Source organism: Orcinus orca, chromosome 13 (assembly GCF_937001465.1).
Source record: "Orcinus orca chromosome 13, mOrcOrc1.1, whole genome shotgun sequence".
NCBI classification, from domain to species: domain Eukaryota; kingdom Metazoa; phylum Chordata; class Mammalia; order Artiodactyla; family Delphinidae; genus Orcinus; species Orcinus orca.
The window spans coordinates 5,117,501-5,144,615 of NC_064571.1; the positions used below are offsets into that span (position 1 = coordinate 5,117,501).

The 27,115-nt window shown below is 50.4% G+C and overlaps 1 protein-coding gene across 6 annotated transcripts in view; it reads right to left on the minus strand.

Moving 5' to 3' along the window:
* The window catches only part of IL1R2 (interleukin 1 receptor type 2), a 46,296-nt gene extending 23,327 nt beyond the window's left edge, over positions 1-22,969 (minus strand). Inside the window, exons 1-5 of one of the 6 annotated variants that reach the window (XM_033401725.2) lie at positions 22,511-22,969; positions 15,519-15,644; positions 14,838-15,037; positions 13,479-14,676; positions 8,913-13,016 (exon numbers count right to left, since the gene is read on the minus strand). Coding sequence is in view for 1 of the 6 variants with exons in the window: in XM_004277817.4 (XP_004277865.2) it covers positions 8,913-8,926 (14 nt within the window). In the remaining 5 variants the exon portion in view is untranslated. The other 5 variants (XM_049696083.1, XM_049696081.1, XM_004277817.4 and 2 more) reach the window with 5 other exon arrangements.
* Between the last annotated feature and the right edge of the window lie 4,146 nt (positions 22,970-27,115).

A 27,115-nucleotide genomic window follows, 5' to 3' on the forward strand; every position in this document is an offset into this window, starting at 1 on the left:
CACGGTGGGACTGTTTCTGGTCTGCATGGCTGTGTCATAACGATAGCACCTGCATGTCCTTGACCCTGATGGGGCCGGGGGTGGGGGGGTTGGTGGGGGGGTGGGAACAGAGTCGCTTACTGGAACCCATGGCACAGGAAGATCCATCTTTAGCAGAACCAGGCACTGGGCCACTTGGGCTGAATGTCTGACCGGGGAGAACCTGGTAAGGTTCAGACTTGGGTCCACCAAGGGCTATGCACTCTCTTTCTATTTTACTTTCTGCCAACAAGTATCTTTCTCTTTAAAATCACCCTTTCCAAATCTACAGACAACAAATGCTGGAGAGGGTGTGGAGAAAAGGGAACCCTTTTGCACTGTTGGTGGGAATGTGAATTGATACAGCCACTATGGAGAACAGCATGGAGGTTCCTTAAAAAACTAAAAATAGAATTATCTTGTGACCCAGCAATTCCACTACTGGGCGTATACCCTGAGAAAACCATAATTCAAAAAGTGTCATGTACCACAATGTACATTGCAGCTCTATTTACAACAGCCAGGACATGGAAGCAACCTAAGTGTCCATCGATAGATGAATGGGTAAAGAAGGTGTGGCACATATATACAATGGAATATTACTCAGCCATAAAAAGGAATGAAACTGAGTTATTTGTGGTGAGGTGGATGGACCTAGAGACTGTCATACAGAGTAAAGTAAGTCAGAAAGAGAAAAACAAATACCATATGCTAACACATATATATGGAATCTAAAAAAAAAAAAAAAAGGTTCTGAAGAACCTAGGGGCAGGACAGGAATAAAGACGCAGACGTAGAGAATGGACTTGAGGACACAGGGAGGGGGAAGGGGAAGTTGGGATGAGGTGAGAAAGTGGCATGGACATATATACACTACCAAATGTAAAATAGGTAGCTAGTGGGAAGCAGCCGCATAGCACAGGGAGGTCAGCTCGGTGCTTGGTGACCACCTAGAGGGGTGGGATAGGGAGGGTGGGAGGGAGACGCAAGAGGGAAGAGATATGGGGATATATGTATATGTATAACTGATTCACTTTGTTATACAGCAGAAACTAACACACCACTGTAAAGCAATTATACTCCAATAAGGATGTTAAAAAAAAAAATCACCCTTTCCCAATGAACTTAGCTATAAAACAGAAATAGAGTCACAGATGTAGAAAACAAACTTATGGTTATCAGGAGACGGGAGGGATAAATTGGGAGATTGGGATTGACACACACTACTATATACAAAATAGATAACTAATAAGGACCTGCTGTACAGCGCAGGGAGCTCTGCTCAGTACTCTGTAATGACCTCTCAGGGAACAAAATCTAAAAAAGAGGGGATACATGTATATGTATAACTGATTCACTTTGCTGTACACCTGAAACTAAATCAACATTGTAAATCAACTCTACGTCAATAATAATTTTTTTAAATAAAAATAAAATAAAAAATAAATAAAATCACCCTTTCGCTGTCAAACCTTTTGAACTTGACCAGCTTCTGCCCCAGGAACCCTTAACCAAGAGATTCAGCAAATCAGCCCAGCTCACGCTCCGTCTCCGTCAGATCCTCCAGTCACACCTTGCATTCCCAGCGAGCCCAAGTCATTCAGAGCCCCCGGCGGGCTGGACCATCAAGCAAAGACCCTTCCGTCACCTTCCTCCTGCATCAGCCCCTCCCGCAGGCCAACCCCCAACAAGACCACTCCTCTAGCTCAGAACAGTCGCCGTCCTTCCCCAACAGGACAGACAGGGAAGCTCGATGCGTGAGACCCTCGGCAGCCACGGTACGAATCCACCAAGCTTCAAATTCTCCCAGCCTGATGTTTGTGTGACAGGGATTCACTGCTCTGAACAACTCCAGAGGGCAAACGCTGTGGGTCTGGTAGAGCGTGTCAACCCCATTATAAACATGAAGCAACGGAAACCAACTCAGACACATTCAGTAGGTCACCCAAGGTCGCAGAGCTAATGGAATCATGAAGTAGGATGCAAGCCTGAGTTTACGCAGTCCACATTCTCGGTACTGGTCCTCAGCTCTGCAGGAGCATCAGTACCTGGACCTAGAGGGGACTCCAGGAGCCATCAAGTTTAGCAGCCCACCCAAACCAGCATCCTCCATAGACGGCCACGCTTGCCCCTTGTAAGATGGACACTTTTAGTCTTGGAAACCACTCATGATCAGAAACTTCTGTCATTTTAGGATGCAGCTTCTCCTCCCCCTAAGTTCCACTCACTGGCCAGATTCCCCCCTGGGGGCAGCTCAGAAGAAGTCCTTCTGCATCTTCCAAGAGTCCTGAGGGTTAGGGAGTCTACACAGGAGAGCGCCGTGGGAACAACATGGCCCTCAGAGTCTGGCAGAGCGAGTGTCAATCCTCCCTTCCTTCTGGGCTAGGCGGGGGGTTCAGTGCCTCCGTGAGGCTCGGTCTGCTAGTCTGTAAAGTGGCTGCAGCGTGACGTGCATCACAGGAGGGCATCTGCTATATAGAGAGGTCAGCACAGTGCTGACGCGGAGAAAGCCCTCGACAACAGGTCGCTCTCTTCAGCATCTTCCAGAAGTAGACCCAGAATCTTGGGGAGGCAAGTAACTTGCTCAGGCGCACACATCTGGCAGACCTGAGTGAGAAGTCAGAGCTTCCACAGTCTGCATTCTGCCTCACTACAGCTAAAGGTCCGTCACACAGCCAGAGAACGTTCTGGTGTCCTAGTCAACAGCACAGCTAATAGCTCACCAGGTGCTATTCTAGAGAGGCGTGCAACTTCACCTAAAGGAATCAACGAGCCTGTGTGCATACGCCCATATTATAGAAGTGTGCTTAAATTGCAAACACACAGTCATAAACACACACACATTCGAGGCCTATTATGGGATGCTAATGCTTTCATTCAGACATCTTAGCACAAGAGTTTTTAAGCACACACAGAACGGGAGATTGAAGCTGGATTCCTGTCCTCACTTGACCATTAGCTATTGCTATGTGATCGTAGGCAAACCACTGAGCCACTTACCCAACCTGGGTCACAGTTTCTTCATCTCCAAAATAAAGCTTTGGGCTGCCAGAAACTCCCAGGTCCCTCCCAGGTGTAAAATCCTAGGGTCAAGGTCAGTCTGACCTTGAGTTTAGGCTTCATTCCTGGGCTCACCTTTAATTTCTAAAGCACCAAGTCAGGGGCTCAGTCAGATAAGCACTGAATTGGATCAACTCACCAGCTTAAGGTCCCATAGCTAGCAACTGGCCAAACCAGGACTCAAGACTCCTGAGTTGTCCTGGGTACTGGAGTTTCAGCTCTGTGGGGCTGCTCACCGGGGAATGTTAACTAGTATCTGGACGCCCCGTGCTGGCACAGGACAGGAGACTGGTTATGAGCAGATGCACACCCTTTGAAATGAATGTTGCTTTCAACCCTTGTAATCTGAGAGTAATAAATGTCGCAGATATTGAAATGATCAGTTATCCAGAAAACATGACCGTCTAAAATATAACACAGATAAAAGAAACCAGGACAAAAAAATCCTGAACGGCTGAAAGATAGTCCATTTGATCCTGGCACCAAGTCATGTCTATCTGACTCACAGAAGAAAGGTGAAGCTCTCTTTCAGAACCTGTCTCCTTATTCGTATGAATGTGACTACTGCTTCTCAGAGGGGCAGATCGTATTTTGTAAAGATGGCCACAACAATATCTCCCTACTGTTTTCTGTTATGTGACCAGGCTACTCTGCCATCAAAAGTGGAGTCCAGGGACTTCCCTGGTGGTGCAGTAGTTAAGAATCTGCCTTCCAATGCAGGGGACACGGGTTCAATCCCTGGTCAGGGAACTGGATCCCGCATACCGTGGGGCAACTAAGTCCGCGCGCTCTGGCGCCCACGTGCCACAGCTAGAGAGCCCACGCACTGCAAGTACTGAACCCGCATGCCACAACTAGAGAGAAGCCCGTGCGCTGCAAGGAAGAGCCTGTGCACCGCAATGAAAGATCCCACGTGCCACAAGTAAGACCTGACGCAGCCAAAATAAATAAATAAATATTTTTTTTAAAAGGTGGAGTCCAACTTGTCAAGGGGTCCCTTGAATGTGGGCCAACTGTGACTTAAGTCTAACCAACAGAATGGTGCTGAGCGAACACTGAAGCTAAGTCAGAAAAGGCCACGCAGCTTCCACCTGGCTTCCTTGGGACGCTGGCTCTGGGAGACGCCAGTCACCGTGTGAATTGTCCAACTGCCCTGAGACCTGCTGGGAGGGAGGCTACATGTAGGGGGTCAGGCCGACCGTCCCAGCCCAGCCCCAGCCATATGAGTGAAGCATCTTAGGCTCCCCAGAGTGAAGCATCTTAGGCTCCCCAGACGAGTCCACTCACCAGCTGAGCACCACTGATTGATCTCAAGTGAAACACATGGAGCAAAAGAACTGCCTAGCTAAGCCCCTCTCAAATTCACGACCTGTGGAGTATGTGAGTTACAATAAAATGTTTGTCGTAAGCCACTCAATTCCGGGGCAGTTTGTTATGCAGTGATAGGTGACCAGAATGTTCTATCAGAAGCAGAGAAGAGGCAGCAAATCAGAAAGAGGGAGAGAGCTGATCTGGGAAAACACACCCACAAAGACGTGGCAGCCAATTACCCAATAACAGAGAAGAAAAACTACTGAGACAGATGCAAGAACCAAAGAGCACAGCAATCAGAGGCCTTTAAGAGCAGACACAAACGGTCCCCTCCACCTCTCTGTGTCCTACTGAGGGTATCCAGGTGTTCCGGCACAAAACAGTTGATGTCCGTAATGATGTCCCTGAATCATGAAGAACAGTTGAAATTTTGCACAGGATCTTCTTTCTCGAGGATGCGACAGTGCATAATGTATGTGATGAGGCTAACATGCTAATTACCTTCCAGTGTATTTCCCTGCTCGTTGCCTCTGAGTCTTCAGCCACTATGGCCCCAAGAAAGGGGAAGAGCAAAGGCCTCCTTGGAAAGGAGAGAAGGAAGTGGATGTGACATACGGGACGTCTAAGTAGGGAAATCTGATGATGATGATGGTGAGGATGGTGATGATGGTGATGATGGTGATGATGGTGGTGGTGATGGTGATGGTGATGATGATGGTGATGGTGATGATGGTGATGGTGATGGTGATGGTGATGGTGATGATGGTGATGATGATGATGGTGATGATGGTGATGATGGTGATGATGGTGGTGGTGATGGTGATGGTGATGGTGATGGTGATGGTGATGATGGTGACGGTGGTGATGGTGATGATGGTGATGATAACTAACTCTTATTGAACATCCACCATGTGCCAGGCACTGGGCAAAGTCTTGACATGTATGATTTCTTTTAATTTTCCCAATACTTTACAAACTAGATATTATTATTTTTGTTTTAGAGATAAAGACACTGAGCTCACAGAAGTTAAATAACTCCTCCAAGGAAATACAAATAGAAGTGATGGGGCCAGGACTTGGCCCTCATCCCTTTAACTTAGGGGTGATGTGATCAGATTGTCACAAATAGTCAAAGCTAATCTGGGAATCACAAACTGGGGGTCACAGCCCTGTTCAACTTGTGGATATGCATTTTTTCAGCGTGGGTGGTGGTGTTATTTTTCACTGAATGTCTTTTCCAAGGGACAAACTCATTCCAGGGGTCATAGGCCCTGTCACTCACAGCCTCACGGATTTGACTTACTGCCTGGCCCCTGAATACACTCAGGTTAGCAATCCCCAGTTAAGTCCAAGCATTCTTAAATTTCCTCTTGACATTTCATGAAAAATTTGAGGGCTTCCCTGGTGGCGCAGTGGTTGAGAGTCCACCTGCCAATGCAGGGGACACGGGTTTGTGCCCCGGTCCGGGAAGATCCCACATGCTGCAGAGCGGCTGGGCCCGTGAGCCACAACTACTGAGCCTGTGCGTCTGGAGCCTGTGCTCCAAAACAAGAGAGGCCATGATAGTGAGAGGCCCACGCCCCGCGATGAAGAGCGGCCCCCGCTCGTCGCAACTAGAGAAAGCCCTCGCACAGAAACGAAGACCCAACACAGCCAAAAATAAATATAATAAATAAATAAATAAAATTTGAGTGGAATACTTCCCAGAAATTCTTTAAAATAGCAAAGAACCCCTGCTCTCTAATCCATCCATTTCATCAGATGAATGAAACTAACGTCCAGAAACGAACTTCTATGTCCAAGTCACATAGCAAGATAATATCCTGGTTTTAAACTGGCCTCCTTTGGCCCACAATCAAGTGCCACAACAACTTACCTCGTGTGTTTAGGGAATTATTTGTGCTCAAAATGCAACAGAGGTTCTTAACTAACGTACGCTCCAGAAACGTTCAGATGGAGTTTCACACAGACTCTCACGCTACTGATCAAATGCCCATTTATCTAACGAGAATCATCAGATACGTGACAGGTTTAGAACACAGGCTCTGCAGGGAGAAAGAAGACCCTAAATAGTTTATAGAAGTGGAAGAGCGAGGAGTATAAGAGGTAGAATAGAGCAGTGGATCCCAGCCTTAGCTGCACATCAGAATTGCCCGGGAAGCTTTAAAAACGACTGCTGCCTGGGCCCCAAACCCCCAAGTTCCTGATGTAATTGGTCCCAGGTACGGAGATTGTTTTTAAAACTTTCCAGGTGATTTTAATGCTCAACCAGGTTAAGAACACTGGAGCAGGGACTCTAAGATTCTGGAAGACCAACATCACCCCCATCACTATTTTTCCTGTGACCCCACCGGGTCTGGCTCATCAGCTGGTCACAGACGCTTCCACGTCCCTTTCATCTTTTTGCTGCCTTCTCCCTTCCTTCTTTAAGCAGCAGTCCTTCATGGGTAGAGAGCAAAATTGGTGGGAAGCTGAGGTCTAGTTTCAGACTCTGAGGTACTCACTTATTCCTGCTGATTTGCTTCTGGACATGAAACCTCCTCTCATCTCCTAAGGGAGTGTTTCTCCCAGACCGGTAGCCTCAGCATCACCTGGGAACTCATTAGAAGGGCAAGTCTTCAGCCCCTCCTGCCCTACATCTACTGAATCCAAAATTCCGAGTGGGCTCAGCCATCCATTTTAATAAATCCTTCAGGTGATGCTGACGCAGGCTGAAGTCTGAGAACCACTGATTGGAGACCGTCACGATCAAGTGTCCCCATATAGAGAGCAGGTGATGGTGACATAAAAAGACCACCCGACACTATACACTCGCACTGCTCCAGCTGTGCTGTCACTAGACTGCTATCCTAGGGTCTGTGCATCCTGATCACTCAGGTGTCGATTGTCAAACAATTGGGCTTTGAGGGTGCGGTAGGAGTGGGGATATTGAGGGGAAGGGCTGTGGCAGGTGTGGAAAGGTGGGGCGGCGTCCCGGGCCGGCTGGCAACAAATGGTGCGGGGACCATCCTCACAGTCCCACGACCCCGACCAAGCTCCCTTTCTTGCCTGTTACGATAACCACACAGGCTAGAAAGTGGAGCAGACAATTAAAATATGGGCAAACTGTAATGAGGTTTGAGGGGAAGTGCCCCTTCTACCGTGCATGTAGGAGGAGCCCCCCTTTTCAAGCTGGTGAAGAGGGACCCCCGCTCTCTTGGGGAGGGGGAGCTCACGGAAGGGTGAGCGGGGTGGGGGTGGGGGTGCAGGATGGGCTGCCGGGAGGGATGCCCCAGCATCCCACCGCTGACATCGAGCTGCCGGAGGGACTCAGAAGGTCAAGTCACTCAACTGCCTCCGTTTACAGGAGAGGAAATTCAGAAGGATGACAAGCCCCGAATAGCATCACACGGCATGAGGGCAGAATGGGACCAGGGGCTCCCGAGGGAGCTGGGCGCCAGGAAGAGGCACGGCCTCCAAAGGGGAGTGGGAATCGAGAGGGAGGGCATCTAATACAGAGAGCAAGCTTTTTTTTCCTCGGTCGTGCTGTGCGGCATGTGGGATCTTAGTTCCCCGACCAGGGATCGAACCCACACCCCCTGCGTTGGAAGCGCAGTCTTAACCGCTGGACCATTTAGGTAGCAGCCCCGTGAGCCCAGCATTGTGCTAAAGCTCCGTGTGATTCGGATTCACACGCCCTTCCCTCCACCTGTGAGCCTCGCCATCAGCATCACGGTTTACAGATGGGGAGACCAGGGCGCCGGGAGGGTGAAGATAAACTGCGTGGGTTACTTAATTATAATCGAGGGTAAAAATGATTTCTTTAAAGAATCGCACCCAGTTTTATTATTACTTCACAGGAATGAAGCAAGGGATAAAGATAAGCTTAACACTTCCTGGTGGTTGATTACTGGTGGACCATCTCTATTCAGTGATACTTTTTCACTGGAGAACAGGATTTTTAAAAGACAGTTACTATAGGAACAGGTGCGTGACATCACACAGCCAGTAACAGGCACAGCTGGACTGGAACCCGGACGCTTTAGCCTCTGGGACTCACACTTAGCCACACTCTGCCTGCTGCTCCTCCAAGACGGCTGTGAGGGTTGGTGACCAGCCAGCACGGGGAGCTCAGGCATTGGAAGTGTTTAGAAAGCATCCCACGATCCTTCCAAAGAGGAAAGCTTCTAAACTCAGTGGAAGTCTCAGAGGCACAGCCTCCCCTGAGCTGGACACAGACCCTCTCAGCGATTCCTTTCCTCTCACTGATTCCACAGCAGTTGTGCCGGTCACGTCCAATCAGAGAAGGTCCCTAGAAATCCTCCAATCCAGCCCCTTTTTTGACAGAGAATCTGAAGCCCCCAAAGGTCAAGGTCACCTTCACACAGGTGAAGAAGGTCACAGAGATGAGGAAAGTCACATGGAGGAGGCGCCGGGGGTCTGGAGCCATCAGGAAAGCCTCCTGAGGTGCCCTCCAGAAGTGATGGAGCCCAGGTGTCCCGACTCCCAGGTCAACCGCCCTCCCTGCCCTTGTCCCCTCTTACCTGCAGCTCTGCATCGTTCGCCTGGTGCTGTCTCCTGGGATGGCTGCCAGGCCTTTCACCTTCAGTGGGAGCTCAGCGGTCTGGCAGGAATTTATACGTCCAGGGATTTCCCAATCGGGCTTGTGTCACTCCTCCAACCGGGTGGCTGTGAACACACCTTTCCCCTCCTCGCTGGGAGCGCCGTCTCAGCTGTAGCGCCGGCTGCGTGATCACTCAGATGGGGAAGTGACCAGAGAAACCCTGTGTAAGTTTCCCTATTTTTTGTGACTCGCTAAAAGTTACATACTTCCAGCTGTGAGGTGGTTTTGAAGTGATGTGTATTTTGCCCAACCACGGCCCCATTAAAGAAAAAGGAGGACTCTGGGGCTTTAACCAGCGAGGTAGGTGCCGTTCCCCCCCCCCCATGAAGTCCTTCTAGGGTTAGGAGACCCCCACTGCCAGTCTTACGTGGTGTTTAGTTGTTAGCAAAGGAAAGGGGTGATTCTCTAAGTATTTATTATAGTGTGTGGGATTTGGCTAACTGAATAGTTTAGAGATGGAAATTCATGTCTGTACAAAACCAGTGTCTCCTAACCAAACAGCAGCCCCAAAGGTGATAATGAATGTGCCTCTCCCCCTCAGGGAGCTCCCCGTGGAGCTAGAGAGGACGGAGCCCCAGGGGGTGAGCCTGGACCCCTGCTGTTGGATGGAGAGGAAGGACTTTTCCAAATGTCCTTAAAAATCCCTGTTACTAACCTTAATGACATCTTCTGTCTGATTTATTCAGATACGGAGGCTCTTACAGGTGAAAAGGCAGATACAGAAACTCTTTTAGAGAAATCTTCGGAATTTCATACCCAGAGCGAATGGCTCACAGTCAGAAGGGCCCGCCGGCATTAGTTTTATCCTTTTGCTAACAAGGAAGGTAACTTTCAAGGGTCACAACTCAGGTGGATAAATAATATCTGAGAACAACAATGCTGAAGCAAGATGGAAACCTAGAGATGGTCAAATCCATTCTCCAGTTTCAAGGAGATGAAACTGAGGTCCAGGCACATAGGGGGACCACAGGTGAGTTCACTGGATTAACTGAGTGTGTGTATAACTTCATGAGGGGGTTCTTATGGAAGCTGGAAATACCCCCAAAAGGAGTTTATTGGGCAAAGAGTAAATGTTACCTTGTATCTGTGTTTATTCTTTTTCCAAGGACCAGTTGAAGGGGGAATATTTGTTTCTGTTCCATAATTTTGACATGGTAAGACTGAAGAGTGAGCTATACATCTGGGGTCAAGCCAAGGAAGTTTCAAGGGTGTGAATTCACCCGAGCAGGTAAATCTCACCAAATACCATCGTCATCCCAGGATGAAGGGCATGTCAATAACTGAGTCCTCTCCACACGGTCTCTGTAGTCCGCCAAACACATTAATCCAGCTGACCTGCCTTGGTTGAGATCCTAGTCACTAAATAGCATAGGACAGCCCACATTAATAGAGCCAAAGAAAGGAAGTGAAATCGTGCAATGTGCCTTTGGCCCTGCTGAAGGGTAACTGCTGATCTTGTGATCCATGAAGAGGAATTTACATAACCTCAGCTTTTTCTGTGGGAAACCTTGATCCTCAAGCCACGAGAATTGTTCGAATCTTTGAATCGTCCTTTCAATAACTAACGCCTCAGACTCACAGCCACCCAAGAACGAGTCCCCCGGCCTGCAGCAGTGCAGGCTGACCTCGGTTTACTGGGCTTCGCTTTATTGCAATTTGCAGATTCTGCATTTATTACACATTGAAGGTTTGTGGCAACCGAGCTCTTTGCAAGCCTATTGGCATCATTTTTCCATTAGCGTTTGCTTACTTCGTGTCTGTTTCACATTTTGGTAATTCTCCAAATACTTCAAACATTTTCATTATTACTGTATTTGTGATGATGATCTGTGACCTTTGACATGATTGCAAAAAGGTTATGACACACTGAAGGCTCAGGTGATGGTTAGCATTTTTTAGCAATAAAGTATTTTTTAACTAAGGTATGTACTTTTTTACACATAATGCTATTGCATGCTTGATAGGTTAGAGTGTAAACATTACTTTTATATACATGGGAAACCAAAAACTCCACGTGACTCACTTTATTGCGATATTCGCATTATTGTGGTGGCCTGGAACCGATCCTGCAATATCTCCAGGGCTACATTTTCTGTACCCTCCTTCCCCTCCAGGGCCTACACTGACCTGTTCCCACTGTCACCAGTGCATTGGTTCAATTTCTCCACCAACTGATGGGAAATAAACAAAGCACAGAATGTTCCGTAGTATCTCGAAATCCTCTGAGGTTTGAGGCGAAGGTCGCCCAGGATGTCTATCGCAAGGGTTGAAGCAATGAGTCTTCGTTTTTTAGACTCAGGAGGACTTTTCAAAGTCTGTTCTGGTTCAGAAATCAGCAGCAGCATCCTCTGAAAACCCTGTGTCAAGATTTCCACCCCCTTTCCTTCCTTGTGCTGTGGAGGCAGAGGGTGTGGGAGGTGAGACGGGAGCTGGCGGCCAGGACGGCGTGGGTTGGCCGCTACGCCATGTATTACAGCGTGGGCTATTTGTCCCTGGTTTTATGGAATAGCCTCTGTCTCATTATCCCCATAAGCCCACTCACACTTATCAGATCAGAGTTCTTTCATTTTCATTCGAGAAAATATAGTCATTGAACCTACAGAATCAATACAGCAATCAGACCCCATAAAACTGAAAATTCTAAGGCCTGCTCTCGTCAACAGAACAATTACAGAAAAATACTTGGTCTTATTCACGGAGGCAGGAGAAAAATCATTCCCTTCTCATAAACGACTTACAAATTAGCAAACTAAAAAGGAAAGTATCTACAACAAATGGGCTTCAGTCTCCTCAGCTGTAAAAAGAGAGGGCTGAGGTCAATGAGTTCTGTATTAGTTTCCTTTTGCTGCTGTAACAAATTACCACCAACAATGGCTTAAAACAATACCACCTGATCCTCTTACAGTTCTGGAGGTCAGAGGTCTGACATGGTCTCAAGGGGCTACAGTCAAGGTGTTGGCAGTGCTGAGGTCCTTCTGAAGGCTCCAGGGGACAATCCTTCTCTTACCTTTTCCATGTCCTAGAGTTTGTCCTCAATTCCCTGACTGCGGCCCCCAGCACATTGCCCTTTTTTCCCCCGGGCTTCCATCAGCACGTGGCCTTTTTTCTTTGACCTTCTTGCCTCCCTCCTAGGAGGACTCTCGTGACTCTATGTGGGGCCCACCCGAATAATCCAGGATAGTCTTCCCACCTGAAAATCCACAACTTAATCACGCCTGTAAAACCCCTTTTGCCGTATAAGGTACCCAAACCACAGGTTCCAGGGGGGAGTCTGGTGTGCTTAGGGGACTGTTATATTCAGCCTTGACGAGCTCGAAGATTCCTTTCCCGTTCTCAGAGTCTGTGCCTGACAATGCTACAGAGTGTGGGGAAGGGGTCTGCACAAGTGTGGATCGGAAGAGCGCAGTGCCCGCCACACCTCAAGGTCAAGGCTGTCTAGACGGCGTGGCGTAGAGAGCGTGCACAGAGCATTCCAGAGCTGCAGGAGAGACTTTGTTTAGTATTCAGTTATTTCCAGCTCCTCCTTGGCTTTCCTCCTCCTAACCTTGGTTCCAGTGAGAGACACCCGAAGGGATGAGAACTCTAACGGCCACTGCCCACTCTCCCCCATCCTGCCCACGGGGCCCGGGGCGTGGACAGAGGCCAGCTGGACGCTGGGCCCGTGTCGTGCCTACACCCCGTCCCCAGGGCACCCAGCCCCCCCGAAGGCCGCAGAGCTCCCCATTCCCCCCACCCCCACACACACACCGTTGCATCCTGCATCCACAAACCAAGCCCTCCCTCTGCCATGGGCTCCGGAGACTCCAGAGGCTGCTCTGATTCGAGGTCCACTGTCCCTCTCTGTGCCCCTGCTTCCCTCTGCCTTACCCTCCACCTCTGGGCCGGGGACATGGGGCCGGCGCTGGGGACGTGGCCCGTCCAGAAGAACAAACCTAGAAGCCGCCCTCCCAGGGCACTGCCAGGCCACGCGTGGAGATGGGACCATGCTGTCCATGGGTGGGAGGGGTGTAGAGACATTCCATTCCTTTAGAACGAAAAACAGCAACATTTCCTCGTCCTAGAGATTTGATTTCTATGAGAAGCAACGCAAGGATTATTCATGCTGATATCACTGCTGCAGAGAACCAGCCGCGTGTCCCATCACCGAGGGTGGCCAGGAAGACGTGCCTGCCAACAGTCCCCGCGGCTTCCCGTCTATCCAGACGGGAAGCAAAGTTTCCAGATCTGGCCGCCCTCCCCACACCTCCCACCTCCTCCGGCCCTGATACCCCTCCAGCTTCTATAGAGCCCCTGCCCCCAGCTTCCACTAAGTCATGGGATGGTTCTCTGCTTTCTAATAATCTCAGTGACACACAGAACATTTGCTCAGCTGACACCCAAGCGCCATGCTTCTGGGAAGCAGTGATGGTTCCTGAATCACCCCGCCAGGCCCCAGATGCACCCACGGCCTTCTCATCCGTGTGTCATGTCATGTAAAAAACCGCACCTGGGCACGGGGACCTGCCAACCCTCCCGACAGGCATGCAGACTTCAGGCTGAGCCAACTCTGATGTGTCATCTTCAGAACATTCCAGGCCCCCAGGGCAGGAAGTCAAGGGCAGGCTCCACAGCATTTGGCTGCTGGGCTGAGGACCTCGGGTGAAGCGAATCACAAAGAGGATGCGGGTTCCTCAATGTCCCGTCAGGGTCTGGCACTCCAGCTTTCACAGGAGGTACCATTCCGTGCGGTTCCCGGTCACCCCACCTCACCCAGCGCTCCCGGAGCTATTACACTTGCCCCAGGGAGCCTGTGTGGGATCAGTGACCTCACACGGCTGTAGCTGGCCTCAGTTCATGAACCGTGAGCAAGGGACCCCTCCCACCGGAGAGGAAAAGGAAGGGGACGGTCGCCCCTAACGTGGCATGGGAGAGACCGGCTGAATCTGGAGGACAAGGGGCAGTGACACACCAATCCATAGTTTATGGACTGGACAGTGCTCTTAGGACAGACACTTTAAAACGGATCTGAAGTTCAGAGCCAAGACCTCCCCTTTACTCCGCAAACCGCCCTGGATTAACCAAGTCTTTTATTAAGCACGTCTGTGTTCTAGCTTTGACGTCTGGGGCCTCGCTGACCCCTCCAAGGACTAGCCCGTTCCTAGAGATACCAAACGACTCACCTGTAAGTGCCTCTCAAACGCAAACCAACCAGCCCGGAGCCCACACCCCAGCCTCCCTCAACTGCGTCCACTTCCATGCGTACAGTTCCCCATCTGGGGAGTCCATTTCCCCCCCACTTAGAACGCCTTTAGAAGCATTCCCATCTCCTTTGGCTTGACAAAAGTGGATAAAAACAACTTTTTCTACATCCTGTCGGGGCGAACCCAGAGCTCAGCAAAGGGCAGACCAGTAAAGAAGGCAAAGCAAGAGCCCCCCAGCTGGAGAAAGGGGGGAGGCGGGGCAGCAGGGGCAGGAAGCAGAAAGCCCTGGGTCAGCGAGAATCAGGGTGGCTGTGACGGAGCCCTGGGGCAGCAGTTCTCAAAGTGCGGCCCAGACAAAAGCAGCGCTTCCTGGCAGCTCGTTAGAAATGCAGATTCTGGGACTTCCCTGGCGGTCCAGTGGTTAGGACTCCGAGCTTCCAGCGCAGGGGGCACGGGTTCGATCCCTGGTCGGGGAACTAAGATCCCGCAAGCCACGTGGCACATCTGCCCCCCCAAAGAAGAAACAGAGATGCTAAGCTCCCACCTCAGAGCACTGAGTCAGAAACTAGAGGAGGAAGCAAACAACTCGGGTCTGATGAGCCCCCCACCCCCAGATGATTCTGATGTGGACAAAATGTGGGAAGGGCTATTCCAGTGGTTCTCACCTCTGAGTGCCCACGAGAGGCGTCTGACCCACGCCAGGCCACTCTCTCACCAATGAGACCTGGGGAGTGCAGGTGGGAGCCATGGGGCTGGCTCAGGCGACACTCTCAAGTTCCCCTGTGGTCTCTGGGCCGCCTGCCAGCACTGAGAGCCGCTGCCTGAGGCCTCGGGCCGCTCACCTCCTCCAGGGCCCTGTCTTTGGCTGCCGCAGGGAGAAAACACAAACAAGTAAGAAAATTCCAAGGCTCACTCACAGAGGACAGGCCCTAAGGAAGACACAGGTGAGGCCTGGGGTTGCCAGACTTCATCAAAGGGGCCTCGCAGACAACTGAGCTTCCAGATCTCATGGCCAGCATCTACTCAGGTCAACCAGGGGAAGCTGACTTCAGTTCACAGCAACCAAGCTCAGAAAAGACCAAGGTCTGGGTCGGCAGCCCATTCATTCATATTCATGTCTCTAATATATTTTTGAAAACCTGCCCCAAGAACTCACATTCTAGTGGAGGAAAATGACAAAAATGAAGGAGTAAACAAAGGAGTGTCAATTTACAACAAGCGAGATGCTGAGGAACCAGTAACCGATGCTAAGGGCCTCCGCACAGGGGAATTCCCTCCACGAGGTAGAGTCAAAGGTCAATTCTTGCTGGATTCAGTCCCCGCCCACAGAGTCTGCGGCACCTCACCCTGCGATGTCTCGGGCTTGATCCGGCTACATTAAGGCAGTAAAAGTAGGGGCGTCAATAGTGCTGGCAACTGAAACAGGACCAGGGTGAAGTTTGTTCTGATCCCATCTGTATCCAAAAGGCTTGCTAAGTAAAAAACAAACAAAATTACAGCAAATACATGTTACTAACTTAGGAAAACTAGTCCCGTACCATAAAGTGATGATGCATTGATAACAAGTCGTAATTATTTCTCTATTCAGAACTCTCTGTTGGCCTGGGTCCACTTCCGGAGTGTACTTGACAGACTTGCCACGGCGTTAAATACATGCCTTCTCCCACAACTTCAAGCTCGTGTCTTTCTCAAAACAATGACTGAGAATCAAACAGGGCAGTAAATGGTCTCCTACCTGAATCACGGGTTCATGTCTTTCTTTGCAGCGTCTGAATGGAGAAGCAAGACCCCCTTCCCAAATACTCCAAGGAAGCACCCCTCACCCCACCAACGGCTCAAGAGGATGATGACCCACAGGCGTCCTGACCACTCTCCCAGTGACTAAGAAGACAATGTTAGAGTCACACACGGGCAGACATGCCCCCCTGACCTACCCTCCTGGGCCTATACCCAGAGGAGTCAGCCCAGGAAGGGGTGCAGAGGAATTCCACCTCCGGACTTTATGACAGCCCCGGGTGAGGGGGGAGAGGAATCCGCCGGGTTCTGTAGGATTCAATCAATCCGCTATTCATCCTCTGGGAATCTTAGAACCCCAGGGGCTCCACAGTCCCAAGTTCTGTCTCCTCCAGAGCCTGAAAGACAGGAGGCAGCTGGACCATTCTAACAAGGCCCGAGGAGCCGCCCAAGCTTTGGGGCCAGCTTGGGCCAAATTCTAGTAGAACCGAGCAAACTATGCATTGGGGCTTGTTTGGTCAGAACACCGTGGGTTTTGCCCTTGTTCTTGGGTATCCATGGACCCACAGGTTGTTGGAGTGGGAAGACGCTTGGGGTCCCCCAGGGCACCCCCTCCCTTTGTAGATGAGGAAGCCCTGGTGGTGGGATTTCACCCGGTTAAAGACTAAGGGCTAAAGCCCTCCCCTGCTCCCCGATGAGTATCCAAGCCTCGCCAGCTTAGACAATTCTTTGAAAAAGCAGAAGGAGGAAGTCATTTTCCAGACCAGGCTCTGTGCTCTCCGGGTGCAATCAGCCACACAGGGTGATGCTGGTCTCCCCGCCGGCCTCCCCCGGAGCCATCTCTGGGTCCAGACCTACTTCGGTTCCTAATCCAACTTACCACACCCTTGGTAAGCGTCTACACCACCTGCATCTCTGCGAGTGTGAAGAGGGGTCATGATCAGACCCACTCTCTCTCCCAGAGCACCTACTAAGCTCCTGACTCCATTCCAAGCACTTTATTTACACATTCACTTACTTAATCATCCCAACAGTCCTATGAGCTAAGTATTATGACGTATTAGCCGCCCTGTTCTGCAGATAAAGAAACTGAGGTATGCAGATGTCAAGTAACTTGTCAAAAGAGCGCAGGTTAGGGGTCGAATTCTCTTTTTCCAGAAAGACATGTTGGAGTCCCAGCTCCCTCCGCCAACACCTCAGAATGTGACCTGAGCCGAAAACTGCATCTTTACCAAGGCAACCAAGTTAAAACGAGGTCCTTAGGGTGGGCCCTAATCCAATATGATTGGCGTCCTTATAAAAAGGAGAAATTTGGACACAGAGATGGACACACAAGAGGGATGACAATGTGAAGACACACCAGTAGGAGACAGCTGTGTGAGTTCAGTGACACACCTACAAGCTGAGGATGCCAAGGATGGCTGGTGACACCAGAAGCCAGGAGAGGCAAAGACGGAGGCTCCCCTGGAGTCGCCAGAGGGAGCCTGAGCCTGTGGACACCTTGACCTGCGACTTCCAGCCACCAGAATTGTGACACCACTCAGTGCTGTTGCTCTGAACCACCCGAGAGTAGTAGCTCACGTTGGAGCTGAGCCTCCACCTTGGGCCCTGTGGTTCCGGAGCCCAGGATCCCATCCCCACCGCCCAGGGAGGCTGGAAGGGCAGCTGCCAGTTCAGCGCCAGGAGGGACTGGGGCTGGAGGAGGTAGCTGAGCACTGCACCGGGAGGGGATCGGCAACGCGGGTCCGATGGCCACCCACATCTGCAGAAGATTAAAATAACACCAAGAAAGATGGCAAACATCTCCAACAAGACTGAAACCATCCTCTAAGTTCCCAGCATGTAGCAACAGAACCCTTCACTCCAGAATGTCACGTCCCTGAAGAAATGGGACGTGTCTGTTTACCATCTTCTTTTGCTAACCCGTATTTCACACTGATGGCTGAGCCTATCACGTTCCATCAAGAAGCGACCTGCTTTGTTACTCTTGCCAAGGTGGAACGAGGCCAAAGGCAAAATGCCTTCCAAGGACGGGTAGGTGAGAGGCTCTCTCCAAACCCACTCCCCCACGCCTGGTCGCCTGGTCGCCCTCCAGGGTCGACGCCGGGTCCCAGGCTCAGCACAGCACAGCGCTGGGTGCCAGACAGAAGCTCGGCCCCCGCCCTGCCCCGGGGGTAGAGTCTGCACCCTGATCTTCAACAGCCCTTAGAGATCAAGTGAGGCTGCTCAAAGATGGGGAACCCCGGAGCAGTAACAGTCACTAGTCCCACCGAGTCTGACGCACACTTACTAAGAGTTCAAGGAGCTGAGACGAAGGTGGCCACGATTCTCTGCTCATTGGTGGCCTGGGCACAACTCCTAATCTCTCTGGACCTGTTTCCTCCTCTGCACATCAGGCAATAACAGTACAAATCCAGGGTTGCTGTAGGACTAAACCAGCATGCAGCAAAGTGCCGAGCACAAGCAAACCACCAGGAAAGGCTGGCGACTTCAGCAAAACTAAGCCCAACTCATTAACGCCCTGGGCACGAGAAACCAGCCTGAAGTGCAGGGGCTCAAGGCACCTAGACAGACAGCTGGTGGGAGGTGAAATCCCCCCGGAAACAACGCTGTGTGTGTCTGGGGGTCGAGGAGTGGCCTGCCCGCTCCCAGCCTTGGCTGCCAGGGCTCCTGGCCTCACAGACGTGCACAGCCCCACCCCAGGGGCCGGGACCTACCTCCTGCCGTCGGAGGGAATTTAGAGAGCCCTGGGCGCCTGGCTCAGTGTCGAGTCAGCCTTGCCTCTGACCTGGTTCCTTCCAGAACCCTCTCCCAGGTCAGGCCGGGACCTGCAGGCCCTGCCTCCTGGCCATGCACAGGCATCTGCGGGGAAAAAGAGGCCAGAGGCCAGGAAACGGGGCCAGGTGCTTAGAAGGCAGTGCCTCTGCGGAAGACGGGGTGCAGGGTGAGGGATGGGGTAAGTCAGAGCTGGTGCAACGAGCCCCACTGGCCCTGCCACAGATAACCTCCCACACCTGCCAGAGTGACCCTGGTGCCTGGCCCGGCCTTGGGGGACGGGGCCCTGAAGAAGCAGTCCCTCCCCACAGATCCCTGACCCTGATGACCTGCCATCCGCTCCACTGCACACCCCGGTTCCCGTGAAAGGAGACATGGGAAAGGAGCTGATGTATATGAAGGCCGTTCTGTGGCAGGACTGAAGGAACTTCCTAGAAGGTGACGTCAGCCAGGGACGACTCCCAGGTCGCCAGTGACACCGGCAGCTCCCACCACAGCCGGCCACCAGGTTACAATGAAAGCAAGTCTAAGACCAACTTTTGCCTCATACATACACAGGCGTTGTTGAACTAATCTCGTTTATTAGCCAGCAAGGACAAAGGACGTTCGTACATCCTATTAGGTAGGCTCAAGAGAGTGCCCGTGTGCTCCAGACCACAGCTGGCACAGAGTATCCATTCGAGCCAAAGCCAGGCCGGCATCAGGAGGCTGGAACCGCCCTGTGACCTGGGCTGGACTCAGGATGAGTGGGGCATCGTCCCTGTGGAGAGTCCTGACGTCCTGTTCACGCAGGCGTGGAGAACGTGCTCTACAACATGGGCCTTTCATCTCAGCAAGGAGGGCGTGGGACTCGATCACATCACACACGTCAGTAGGTCACTGCTATCGGCCAGGAAAATCCATCCCGACATTCTGTTGGTTGTTGATTGCCGCGGAGATGGCAGGAAGCCTTCCCTGGGGTAGGGGCTTTTTACCAGAAGGCCAGATGATCTCCTGACTGGAATTCTCATAGCCCCTGGGGCACAGCTGCATCTCAGAACCACACATGGAGTCCCAGACGTCCACGTGGTTTCAAAGTCAGTTACCTGAGGCATGAGAGGAGGTCGGCCTGACCCCAGGTTTCCCAGCAAAGGTGCAAACCTGAATCCAACCACAAGCAAACACCGGACAGAGAGCAGGGACCTTCCACAGAGTGCCTCACCCACGCTCTTCTAAAGGGTCAACATTGTGAAACACAAAAAAGACAGTGACCTGGTCCCGACGAAGGAGGCTGAAGAGAGAGGACACCCAGATGCTACGAATGACCTTCGGCTCTAATGGGCATCGTTGGGACAAACGGGAGAATTGGTACAAGGTCTGTAATTGGATAAGGATATCGTGCAAAGGACCTGATTTTGATCACTGTGCTGCAGTTATATAAAAGCATTCCTTGCTTTCAGGAGATACACCCTAAGGTATTTAGGAATAAAAAGATACGCCTACAACTTACTCTTAAATGGTTCAGGAAAAAATAAACACACACACACACACACACACACACACACACACACACACACACACACACACAGGGTAGGGGAGGCAGTGGAGAAGAACAAAATAAACACTAAAATGTTAACATTTGGCAAACTAGGTGAATGTTGTGGGAATTCTTTTTACTATTTTTGCAACTTTTCTCTAAATGTAAAATTATGTCAAATAATTTTTTAAGTTAAAACTTAACACCTGAGGGCTTCCCTGGTGGCACAGTGGTTGAGAGTCCGCCTGCTGATGCAGGGGACGCGGGTTCGTGCCCCGGTCCGGGAGGATCCCACATGCCACGGAGCGGCTGGGCCCGTGAGCCATGGCCGCTGAGCCTGCGCATCCGGAGCCTGTGCTCCGCAACGGGAGAGGCCACAGCAGTGAGAGGCCCGCGTACCGCAAAAAAAAAACAAAACAAAAAACTTAACACCTGTAACCCCGTCCACACCTGGCTGGTCTTCTCACCTGCTCGTGGGCCTGGCTCTCCTCCTACAGTCCCGGACCTTCTGCACATACCGGGGGCCACCCCACTGCAGGCAGCCATGAAGGCCTGTGCTGGGTTCTGGGGACCCCTTGACCCAGCAGCGGGCCTTCAGGGGCTCCCAGATCTCTGAAGTTCCCAGGCGCCTAAAGCAGCAGTCAGGACCTCCACTCTTGTGAAAGCTCCTCCTGTCTCCCTGCCCTCGGGGCCCAGTAAGGACCCACTGAAACTGTTGCCCAAGCCTTGTGTCACCCCCCACCCCAATCTCGCTCCAACTCCAGGAACCGGGAGGGGCTCTGAGTCAGGAGCCCTCTGAGCTGGCCCTGCCCACGTTGTGATAGGTTTCACCATGGGTCAGATCCAAGCTTTTGTTTCCATAAACAAAGACCACTCAGATGAGAACCAGTCACAGCTCTTTACTCAGAACTGGCAATAGCGAGGGAGTTATCCACCGTCACTTGGTTTCGGCAGAGACACAAAGGCAGGCGGAGGGGTGGGAAAGCTCTATAATGGAAAAAAGGGAAGGCTCCAGGGGTGCTCTGATTGGAGGCTGTTGCCAGCTCACGAGAAGCCGGGCATCCTATGTGATTGGTCAGGGATACGTGTTTGGCTTTCTCTGGTTGGTCCTAAGTTGGAAGTAGGGACAAAAACTAGGGCACTTGGGACTTCCCTGGTGGTGCAGTGGTTAAGAACCCGCCTGCTAATGCAGGGGACATGGGTTCGAGTCCTGGTCTGGGAAGATCCCATATGCCGCAGAGCAACTAGGCCCGTGAGCCACAACTACTGAGCCTGCGCGTCTGGAGCCTGTGCTCCGCAACAAGAGAGGCCGCGATAGTGAGAGGCCAGCACCCCGCGATGAAGAGTGGCCCCCGCTCGCCACAACTAGAGAAAGCCCTCGCACAGAAACGAAGACCCAACACAGCAAAAATAAATAAATTAATTAATAAACTCCTACCCTCAACATCTTCTTTAAAAAAAAAAAAAAAGAATCCACCTGCCAATGCTGGGCACACGGGTTCGAGCTCTGGTCCGGGAAGATCCCACATGCCGCGGAGCAACTGAGCCACAATGTGAGCCACAACTACTGAAGCCCGCGTGCCTAGAGCCCGTGCTCTGCAACAACAGAAGCCACCGCAATGAGAAGCCCGTGCACCACAACGAAGAGTAGCCCCCGCTGGCCGCAACTAGAGAAAGCCCACGCACAGCAACGAAGACCGAACGCAGCCAAAAATAAATAAATTAATTAATTAAAAAAAATTTTTTTAAACTTAAAAAAAACAAAAAAATTCGAACAGTTGTCAGTTATGAATCAAGTCCTGGCCATTTGGGACCAATCGTTGCAGGGGTTAGAGTCTGGCTTCCCGGGCCGGCCGCTAGAGCAGTACTCTGACTTTTGACAAGCCTAACTTACAGACAACAGGCTGGCTTCCCGGGCAAGCGGCTGCAGATTGTGGGTCGGAGTTGTGCTTTTATATATTTTCTGGCTGTTGTCCATTTGTGTATTCAGTCTCTCCATTTCCAAGACCAAAAACCTCTGCCAGTACCCAGTGATCTCAAATCCCAAACTTCAACCCCCACCTGGAAGGTTTTTAAAAGGAGCTAGAACAACCAGGTCCCTGAAAGGCACCCACAGATAGGTCACCCAGCCAAAGACACTGGAGCGTGAGCCCCGGGAGCCCCAGGCATTTCCTCAGCAACATGATTTCTCGGCCTCCGAGAGCTGCCATATAGCCCCAGCATCTCAGCTGAGCCGTCGAGCCAAGGTTCCAGGCCTCCTCCCCCAGGTGGCTCGTTTTCCCCCCAAAACGCCCTCACTTCCTGGTAGCTCACCATTCTCATCATTGTAAGCCCAGCTGGCCACTCCCTGCCCACAGCATTGGCCCAGGTCTCGGGAGTCAGGCCCAGGCTTGGGCAGGAAGGATGACCAAATGCTCACTCATGACAGCGCCGTGCTCCTTCTCCAGGAAGTGGTTCAGGTATGCAGAGCTCGATTCTGTCTTACTGGGGTAAGTTTCTGTGCTGTGATGGTCACGGCTGCTGCGTTTAGTCATTCAGAGTATGAAACGCGATCGTCACACTCACCTTCCAGGCCCCTCCCTTTCTTTTTTTTTTTAATTTTTCACTGTTTATCTTTTATAACTTTTGAATTTAACTTTTTATTTTAGATTGGAGTATAAGTGATTAACAATGTTGTGTTAGTTTCAGGTGTACAGCAAAGGAGTTCAGTTATACATATACGTGTATCTATTCTTTTTTCAAATTCTTTTCCCATTTAGGTTACTACGGAATATTGAGCAGAGTTCCCTGTGCTCTACAGTAGGTCCTTGTTGGTTATCCGTTTTAAATATAGCAGTGTGTACATGTCAATCCCAAACTCCTAATCTATCCCTCCCCCCAATCCTTCCCCCATCCCGGTAACCATAAATTCATTCTCTAAGTCTATGAGTCTGTTTCTGTTTTGTAAATAAGTTCATTTGTATCATTTTCTTAGATTCTGCATATAAGCGCTATCATATGATATTTATCTTTGTATGATTTACTTCATTTAGTACGATAATCTCTAGGTCCATCCATGTTGCTGCAAATGGCATTATTTCATTCTTTTTATGGCTGAGTAATATTCCACTGTATATGTGTACCACATCTTCTTTATCCATTCCTCTGTTGATGGGCACTTAGATTGCTCCCATGTCTTGGCTATTGTAAACAGTGCTGCAATGAACACTGGGGTGCATGTATCCTTTTGGACCATGTTTTCCTCTGGCTATATGCCCAGGAGTGGGATTGCAGGATCATATGGTAGCTCTATTTTTGTTTTCTAAGGAACCTCCGTACCAGTCATCTGCACACAATGTCTCCAAACCCCGCCTTGTCTCCAAACCCACCGGAGTTGTAGTGAGTCTGTTACGCAGACACATGGCTACACAAAAGTTCTTAGCAAGCCCAGACCAACCTCCAAGATCCAGCAGCCAAGACACTGGCCCCATCCATCTTAGATGCAGGAAACATCAAACTTCTTAATTTTTCCAAACCAAATTAAATGTGGCCCTGAGCCTGCCCCTTTCCAAACACAAACACACATACCTTAGTCAGAGCTAGTGAGAAATTCAATCTCAGTCAAGTCCAGGGTCGTACAAGAATCCACAGGAAGGACCTCACCACCAATATCTTCCCTCTGCCCAGGGGCCACATGAAAAACCCTCTCTGGACAGACGAGCCCAGCCCCAAGGCCCTTCATCACTCTCAAGGTCACGCTGCTTCATACCTGGTACCCAGGGACACCTGTGGCCATCCATCCACAAACACACACACACACACACACACACACACACACATAGAATTAAAAGATACTTTGGAGAAAAAGGTAAAACCATGACTCTCATACAAATATACAAATAAACATGTATTTAAAAGGCATGAGGGATACATGCAGATGTTATAACGGGATCAAAGGAAAAGGCAAAACAGCACAATTTGTGTGGAAAAAGCAATGTTGGGATGAATTACAAATGGAGACAAAACTGTTTTTTCCAAGAGGGTAGGGGGAAACCAGTCACATCTCTACAGGACAGGAGCCAATTTCCATGCCTCTCAGTTTCTTACAACTTACAATGAGTGGCAGAATAGCCCCAGGTAATGAACAGGGCTAGACTCTGATAACCCAACCCCAAAGGGTGTACTATAGAGGATGCATAGTTTTCCATTGAATCACACCTTGTTTTTCTTCAACCAAATCTCACCAAACTCCACCCTTGCTATTCCATTCCTCGCTCGCTGCCCGGGTCAATCCAGGCGAATCCACTTAATGGGCTCAGATCTGCTGGAGGGGGAAGGGCTGAGAGGCTGAACAGACAGACAGACAATGGCCAGACCATATACATAAACAGAATTCTGACCCGCCATCTGCAGCAACCAGGCCAGGAAGCCCACCCATTTTCTATAGTAACCAGCCCAGGAAATTAGAGTATTGCTCTAGGCTGCCCGGCAACCAGGGAAGCCAAACGATAATCCCTGTAACAATTGGCCCCAAATGGCCGGGACTTGGTTAGTAACTGACAGTTGCCTTAATATTTGTCCCCATCTCCTGAGCACTTCTAACTTAGGACCAGCCAGAGAAAGCCAAAAACACACCCCTAGCCAATCTCATATGACACCCGGCTTCTAGTGAGCCTCCCCCCAGCTTCCTCATGTCAACCACCTCCAATCAGGGCACCCCTGAAACCTTCCCTCTTCCACTATCAAGCTTTCCCACTCCTCCGCTTGCCTTTGAGTCTCTGTCAAAACACAAACGATGATGGTTGACTCCCTCGCTCTCACCAGCTCTGCATAAATAGTCTTTGCTTTTCTCACGTGGGTAGTTTTCATTTATTTGCACAAGGGCATACTGTGTCCAACAGCTTATAAAGTACTTGTTTACCCCCTATAACAAGAGATGCCAGAATTCAAACTCCAAAGGCTCAGCCTGCCCACACGTACTGGAGAGCAGAGAAAACTTACCTTGTTCATTCTCTACAGAGGCAAAAATAAGAGAGCTACACTTCACCCATCTTCCTGTTCCCCAGGAAGAGTGCAAGGACGCAGGTGATCCGCATTGAGTCCCCATCCCTTCCTAGCCTCTGAGGGCTGCAGCAGAGCTGACACGACACTCCTGTAAGAAGCACCTGCCCTGTTTGGGAAAAGCATCTTAGGAACCTGTTTGGAAACGAGCAGTTTTTAGCAGACAGTTGCTCTAATCCACAGATCCTGCACTTCAGCTGCAACATTTCCAGCCTCCAGCCAACGCTGCTCGCTTCAGACTGGTCCCCACAATCCGAATTGGCTCTGGTCAATCTGTCCTGTGGCTGTTTGTCCTGAATTCAGGGGTTTTTGTATAGTGACAGACTCCCTCGGTTTGTCTCAAGTCTGAAGTTAAGGGGAGATTCTGTCGGCAAACAAGGAGCTCTGTTCCATCCCGAATGGCGGGTTTTCTCCTCCAATTCCAGGGCTTGTCCCTATACTTGTGCTCCTAAGTGTTCCTAAGTGTATAGTTCTACCACCCCTTAGATTGTCTAACTGTTGAATATATCGTGCAGTGTTACATACATAGCACCCTTAGAGCTGTCTGTGCATTTATCTTGATTTCAAAACTCTGAACGTATGGCCAGCATATATGTGAGCTCATTGCTGGTGAAATCTAAATGTCAATAGAATAGTATACCCATAAAAATAAAAAGCATCTGAATAGCTCAGTGCCTCCCAAACCTACCTGCACCCTATGCAGAATCCCACTGTCTGAGCCTTTCCTCCTGGCAACTCATCACAAGACCACCTTTCCCAATCCCACTCTGGGTCGCCGCTGCAGCTCTGCCTAATGCCAGTCCCGTTGCTGACCTTGCCCCTTGGGTCAGATAGCCGGCAACGCAGACTCTATTCCAAGAGGCCTTTCTTCAGGGTGGTCCCCCTCTCTCCTTAGACCCCAGAAGACCCTCATTTCCAACACTTTGGCAGGTGGCCCTGAAACGAATCATCCTCTGCAGCTTTTCTTACAAACCTAGGGTGGTGGTGAGGGGCAGAGGTGGACAAGGATGGAGAATGGAGAAATCAGGAATTGCAAGAGGTCCTGAAATCCTTACCCTCCCCCATGCCCCCACCCCCGGGGACTTATCAGGAGGGTAGATTCGTTACATTCTCACGTGCATAATTTACCACTTACCAAGGATACAGAGATTCTGTTATTGACCCATAAAATTAAAAAATTCATTGAGAGCATTGGTGAATCCGTCGTGGCTTTTTGTATCCATATGCGTATATCTTCTCAATTAACAAATGGTCCAAACACCATGACTCTTACCAAGTAGGAGACTGAAGCTTTTGTGACTGACTTAAAGCTACTCTCAGCCTTTGAGCCCCCAACCCAAGATCTGGAGACGCCCCAGCCCTACAAGTGCCCCCTGGGCTCTGGCTCCCCTGGGCTTTCCTGGGATGGGAGTGACCAGTCTGCTGTTTCAGGCAAAACCCTGTCACTTCCCCGCACGTGGTCCTTGAGCAAATCACAGCCTCTCTGAGTCTCCTTCCCCAAAGAAAACACAGCAATACCTTCCCTGACCAGCTGGCTCACCAGGCTGATGTGACGATCAAACAGCATGGAGTTTGTGAATGTCATTTGAAATGGTTTAAAAAAATAACCCCCAAAACATATGAATAAATAAATAAATGAAACCAAAGTCGTACACACAGAAGGCACTATTACCAATGAAATATCTATTACCCCTTACCATAATTCTTCTGGGTGAGCTTGGGCATGAGGGGAGCGGCCATTACTACGGCATCTGCATTTTTATAAAGGGCTATTTATTAATTCAGGGGAAAAAGAATCCAGGAAGGAACTAACACGGGTTTGGTTCCAGCCCCATTACCGGCAGTTGTATGACTTTGGGCCCTTGATTTAACTGCTAT